Genomic DNA, 6,095 nt, shown 5'->3' with positions numbered 1-6,095 from the left:
TTTTCCAAATTGGTCCCAATCGCTCTTTCCTTTCAGTGTGACATTATACTCAGGGAATCAGAGGAAACAAACCAACACTGTGAATGCATGAAGATAACAGACAGGCAGAGGAAGACAAGCTCATACTCACACTCTTGAGAGGAGCGGTGTCTGAACATGAAGCGTAAATGAATTCGGTGCATTTCTTCCAGAGGGACTGCCACCTGTGGAGCATCTTATGTTATTATGGAATATAAAATTATAGAAACTTAAAACTGTGATACAATGACAGTCTGGGGTACATTTTCTTGAAAGTTACTGTTGAAATGAGAAATGCAAATGCTATATGACAACCAGACATTTCAAGAAACTGAAAGAAGTGTCTGGTGTTGAAGGAAGTCAAATTCAACACAAACACACCTTAAATGTCTCCATCCAACGGGGCTGTTTGATTTGGTAGTAGATGACGGATCTGTACTCACTGACCGCCTTATCCCCTGCTCCCAGACAGATGGAGTTCTAAGAAACAGAGGAGGAGAGAAAAACACATTTCCTACTGAACTGAAGGATTTTACGTTTGTGTGCGTGTGCATGTGTGTACACCTTAAATGGATTTTCATTTGGGGATAAAGTCACGTCTGTGTCCCTGATTATGAGAGGGTGCTTGATGAGTGCCACACTTGCTCACTAGCCCACACCATCTGTACTAAGTCAAACACTCCACCTAAAACCATTCCCCCAACAAACTAATCCCTGTTTAGACAAATCTCCCTCCTGTTCAAATACTGACATTCTGCTCACCTGTATGATCTTGCCCTCCTCATCGCAGACCCACATGATGACCTCCACATTCTTTTGTGTTGTTTTGTTGTACTTGTCAAAGTCGCCGCCCTGTAAGGTGATGTAGATGTCATTACGAACGTCTCCCGGCATTATGATCTCTGGGAAGCCCAGCTTGCGAGCCACCACAGTCCTGCGGTCCACCAGGTGAGTGTACTCCTTACGAATCTGAACTATGTCCCCGACCAATGCCTTCATGGTCACCCACAGACCTGGATGGAGGTGGGGTTAGAGGAAGAGGGAAGGTTATACATTTTTTGAGGCTAGTAATATATATTTTTAACATTTTAAAGCAGTATTTTGTGTTTCTCTTAAAAAAAAAAAACAACTCCCTAATAAGCCTGTAAAATGATTTAGATTATAGGACTCTCCAGGCTCCTAAAGAGCAGATGACAAACACATATTCACTAGTGGTTGTACCTCTGGGTTATATCACTGTCTTTAAATGGGTAGGTAATCTGAAGAATTCAAGGTTAACAAGTCATTTCATATGTATACAGTATATACATACATACACATATAGTTCCATGTTCTCATCTCTTGTCCATGAATGTCTTGCTCCAGTAGCCCACTTCACATCAGATTGCCCTGGTTCCTCAACACTTTGTTGATCCAGTGTGACTCTTATTTTTCCCACTCTCATTACCCATGAGGTAGGCAGGTAGCATTAGGGCCTCACCTAAGGACCCAGGCTGGATATTGACTGTGCCCTGACTGGGGTTCAAACCCCTGACCTTCCATACTAAAGTCAGTGGTGTTAGCCACTGAGCTATCCAGACAGTCCTTCATGGCCGGGGTCTACCATACCGGACAGGACCCCAGGTGCAGGCTGCGCAAAGATGCCCCTGAGACAATCCAGCACATAACAGCGGGGTGCAAGATGCTAGCAGGAAGGGCATACATGGAACGCCATAACCAAGTGGCTGGCATAGTGTACAGAAACATCTGTGCCGAGTGCAGGCTGGAAGTTCCAAAGTCAAAATGGGATACACCTCCAAAGATGGTTGAGAATGACCAAGCTACGATCCTGTGGGACTTCCAGATACAAACTGACAAACTGGTAATGGCCAACCAACCGGACATAATAGTGGTGGACAAACAGAGGAAGAAGGCCGCAGTGATAGATGTAGCAATCCCAAGTGATAGCAACATCACGAAGAAGGAACTCGAGAAGCTCCAGAAATACCAAGGGCTGAAAGAAGAGCTAGAAAAAATGTGGAAGGTGAAGGCACAAATGGTCCCTGTGGTAATAGGAACCAAACTGGGAGAGTGGCTCCAACAAATCCCAGGAACAACATCTGAGATCTCTGTCTAGAAGAGTGCAGTCCTAGGAACAGCTAAGATACTGTGCAGGACCCTCAAGCTCCCAGACCTCTGTTAGAGGACCCAAGATTGGTGGAAGGAATAAAGGCCGCCCCAAAGTGGGGGGGGGAGTGGGTTTTTATACATATATAAATTGTAGTCTACACTGATAAGCTAACAGCTATTGAAAAAATTATGATCACAAGTTTTCTCAACTTGAATTTTTAGACTGAGGTATTATTTCAAATTACATATTAAACTTGTCATTTTGAGTTAGAATAAAAATGTTTTTCAAATTATTGCTCAGTTAACTTTGATGAAAGAGTTGCTGTCTGTTATTTCCTGATTTTTTTTTTTTTACTTGTTCCTCTGCTGTTCTTCAGGTTTTTGTGCACATTGCTATAAAATGTAACAGTCCTTAAAGAGAGAAATCGAACACTTATATATCCACTGGTGCCCAAAGTTGATCACATAAAACAATGCAAGTAAACTGGATATGTGTCGATATGACAGAATTAAACTTCACAGAAGTCGATGCGACCAAATATTTATACACTGAAGAAAACTTACTTGACTCCAGGCTATTTTACATAAGGGACCAAGACAGGAGTTTTTTCACCTCCCCGATGGTGCAATAAATACATTGAAATGAAAACATAAAGCAATAATTAAAGAATTTCAAGGCCAGGTGCCATTAAACTGAATTTAAAACATTTTAAAATCCTGACCTGTGCAGCCTGTGAGCTGAAACATGAGATCCACTTTGTGAAAAATGTCTGTGTATATTGGGAGCATAATGTTAAAAGTGTTTCAAGGTGGATTGGGGATGTGAAAGTGTCTGTTGTTACTGCAGATTAGATTTAACTAATACTATAAAATTTGTGTGCTATTTGTGAAAGAGGTGTACGACGTAAGCAAAGGAGACAAAGAAATGATAAAAGTATTGTTATAATGGAGAAAACTTTGTCCTAAAGAATGTGGGCTTTCAATAGAAATGATGGGAGAAAACAACAAGAAAGCGATGAAAAAAAAAGGAACAAGGGATGAGCTATTTTAAGAATAGTTGGTGAAATCTAGACTATGTCACAAACCCACATTTTCAAGGCTAACCATATACCTCTAGAGAAAACTGCATGTGTCTGTTAGTGTGTGTGTGTGTGTGTGTGTGTGTGTGTGTGTGTGTGTGTGTGTGTGTGTGTAGCAGCAAACGCTTCTCAAAGTGAGAGAAAGGAGAGATTAGGGGGTGAGTAATGTTATGAACAGATATCTGGTGGCCTTAGGTGCTCCTTCTGTATCTGCTCATCCAGGTGCTTTTCATATCTAGCATATGCCCAGGGCCTTCAGGATTGCAACAAAAGATAGACAACAGTGCAGTCCAACATATGGAGTTTCTCCACGTGGAACGAGATGAGTGTCATACATAGGGTTCATCAAAGGCAGGCATAAGCATGAGGTACAGTCATGGGGCAATGAGACTAGATTCTGGTAAGGAAGAAGTAAAGCATAAGTAATACTATCCATCAGGATAATGCCCTCATTCCCACCCACAAAGCAAAGAGAGGAGGCAAGGATACAATGAAAAATGACAATTTTATCAGACTGCAAATGACTGCAGCATCCACAGTCCAGTGGGAACTGTCAGGGCACAGAGGACCACTAACTCTGGTGGAAGAATCACATGGTTACACACTAGAAACCAGAAAGCAAACAGTACCTTGGCCACCACTGTCTCCTCGTGATGCTGTAACTTTGTTCAGCAAAGTGTGGAGGAAGTCATTCTCAGCGACTACCCTGGAGTCAAACAAACACACACAGACACACCTGAAAACAACCCATTTAACCTTAAAATTGAGCGCATGGTGAAATTTCAATTATACCGATTTGATTACGTCAGATCTGTGAATTTTGTTTCTTGGAGGTAAAAAGGAGAGAGAGAGGGAAAAGAGGTGAAGTAACAGGGGAGGAAAATAGGACATACGGGAAGAAGGGGATGAAATACTGCTTCTCCTCATCACATTCAATCTTCCCTTTGATGATATCGGAGATGTCCATTACTGCAGAGAAATGAAAACAAGCATGTTTGAGATGACAAAATAAACAAAATGACATATAATAATTTGTCATGTGGCTTCACATTAGTCAAAAATGACAGCATATGTGAACTTTTATATATACAGTAAACCTCTCTGATGCGTAGTAAATTACTCAAGCACAACAGGTCTCACTGTGCGCCCTGATAGCTGATTTTAGATCTTTTATTACATTATAAATGCAACTTTTTGAGGCAGCGGGACCAACAAATGCCAACAGTAAAAGGTTGGGAAAAAGTTGGAGGAGCACCATCAATATTTTAGTAGTGCAAAAAATGACTGAGGCTGTACTGGGTTGTACAGGCTCCCAGGTGTAAATATGGGCGATAATACCTGCTGCAGCAGCAACAGACAAAATTACTCTGTCCTTTAGGGAACAAAAGTAAAAACAGACGAAGAGGCTACTAAGGGCAATTGCTGTTGGCAAAACTGGTAAAAACTGGCAGCAGGATGACATAAAATAGCTTCTGTCTATCATCAAATACATTGCAGCTTTCAGAGAGACACTTGTAAAAGTAATACTATGATAAAGAAAGGAAACATTTATGATTAGCAATTTACTAAGTTTGATATTTTCAATAAAAACTTGGTTTGAAATACAGTAGCACTTTGACCAAGACAATAAACTTGCATTCGAGTACCTGCCACTCCAAACGGTCGTCTCAGGCCCTGAGTACACTTCTTGTTGTTCATCTCTTTCAGATCCATCCTGCCCACTCTCACTATCTGACAGATCAAATAAATCTTCTCTCTGCTCAAGTCCTTGTTCCCCAAGTCCTGGTAGATGAAGTGAGGGGGAAAAAGAAAAAGAAATACAGGGAGTGAGAATAAGAGAAAAAGAGGAGTTGGAAAACAAGAGGTTTGTATGAAGGAAAGTGAGACATAATGAAATCTTCTAAGAAAAATATCAATTTAATCCTATACAGCAAGGTGCCTGTAGTGCTAAGAAACAATATGATAGTGCCCTCATGTGGCCACTTACTGTAAAGACAACCTTCAGGTTGTTCAGCATGTCAATTTCCTTGGGGAACCCTTTGCTGCCCCAGCGTACCAAGTAGTTCTCACTGCACAAAGGATGGTAAAGAGTCACAGACATACATCATACTGTACCTGCTACAGTGCTGTCCAATAAAGTTATACTACACAACAGTTTAATAAACACCCGCACATACTATCAGAAATTGTCACCACAATAAAGAGTATCTCATCCTGCTTAATAAAATTATACTGACCAAAAAGAATTCTGTTTTTGGGTGTGTAGGAATCATAAAGATAAATCTGCTATCCAGATAAAACCAGATTGTTTGCCTCCCTGATATTTTGGGATTCTTTGGGAGAGAATGAGCTGTGTGACATTTACTGACAAGACATTACATGATTTCTGGGAAGTTTCAATGTTCCAATAATAGCCTGAAAGGCATGTGGATCCACGAATGTAAAACAGTGCTGCTGCATAATAATTTACACTCTATATCTAAAAATACAACCATCCCATTCCCATACATTTTTTCCTGACATATACAAGTTTTTTTTTTGTTTGTTAGTTTTTTCCTAACATATACACATGTACACCCCTCCTTGAACCGCCACCTTATTATGGTGGAGGGGTTTGAGTACCCGAGTGATCCTAGGAGCTATGTTCTCGGGGGCTATATGCCCCTGGTAGGGTTTCCCAAGGCAAACAGGTCCTCGGTGACGGGTCAGACTAAGAGTGGATCAAAAGCCCTTTATGAATAGATTAAAATCAAGGACTGTGACATCGCCCGGCATGGCGCAGCCGTGGCCCGACCCTGGAGCCAGACCCGGGGTTGGGGCTCGAATGCGAGCGCCTGGTGGCCAGGCCTCCCCTCACAGGGCCCGGCCGGGCTTAGCCCGAACGAGCGA

At 41.7% G+C, this 6,095-nt stretch overlaps 1 protein-coding gene across 4 annotated transcripts in view; it reads right to left on the bottom strand.

The window, feature by feature from the left end:
* dock2 (dedicator of cytokinesis 2) overlaps positions 1-6,095 on the bottom strand; it is a 104,076-nt gene that overhangs the window by 74,373 nt on the left and 23,608 nt on the right. For all 4 annotated transcript variants that reach the window (XM_020595527.1, XM_020595536.1, XM_020595546.1 and 1 more), the window contains 7 exons: positions 5,194-5,275; positions 4,853-4,988; positions 4,100-4,175; positions 3,836-3,912; positions 781-1,031; positions 400-498; positions 131-203 (listed from right to left, as the gene is read on the bottom strand). In XM_020595527.1, the coding sequence (XP_020451183.1) occupies positions 131-203; positions 400-498; positions 781-1,031; positions 3,836-3,912; positions 4,100-4,175; positions 4,853-4,988; positions 5,194-5,275 (794 nt within the window). The remainder of the gene's footprint in view (positions 1-130; positions 204-399; positions 499-780; positions 1,032-3,835; positions 3,913-4,099; positions 4,176-4,852; positions 4,989-5,193; positions 5,276-6,095) is intronic.

This window comes from Monopterus albus, unplaced genomic scaffold (genome assembly GCF_001952655.1).
Source record: "Monopterus albus unplaced genomic scaffold, M_albus_1.0 scaffold2.1, whole genome shotgun sequence".
NCBI lineage: Eukaryota > Metazoa > Chordata > Actinopteri > Synbranchiformes > Synbranchidae > Monopterus > Monopterus albus.
The sequence above is the reverse complement of the archived record's forward strand: the minus strand, read 5'-3'. Positions and strand labels throughout refer to the sequence as shown.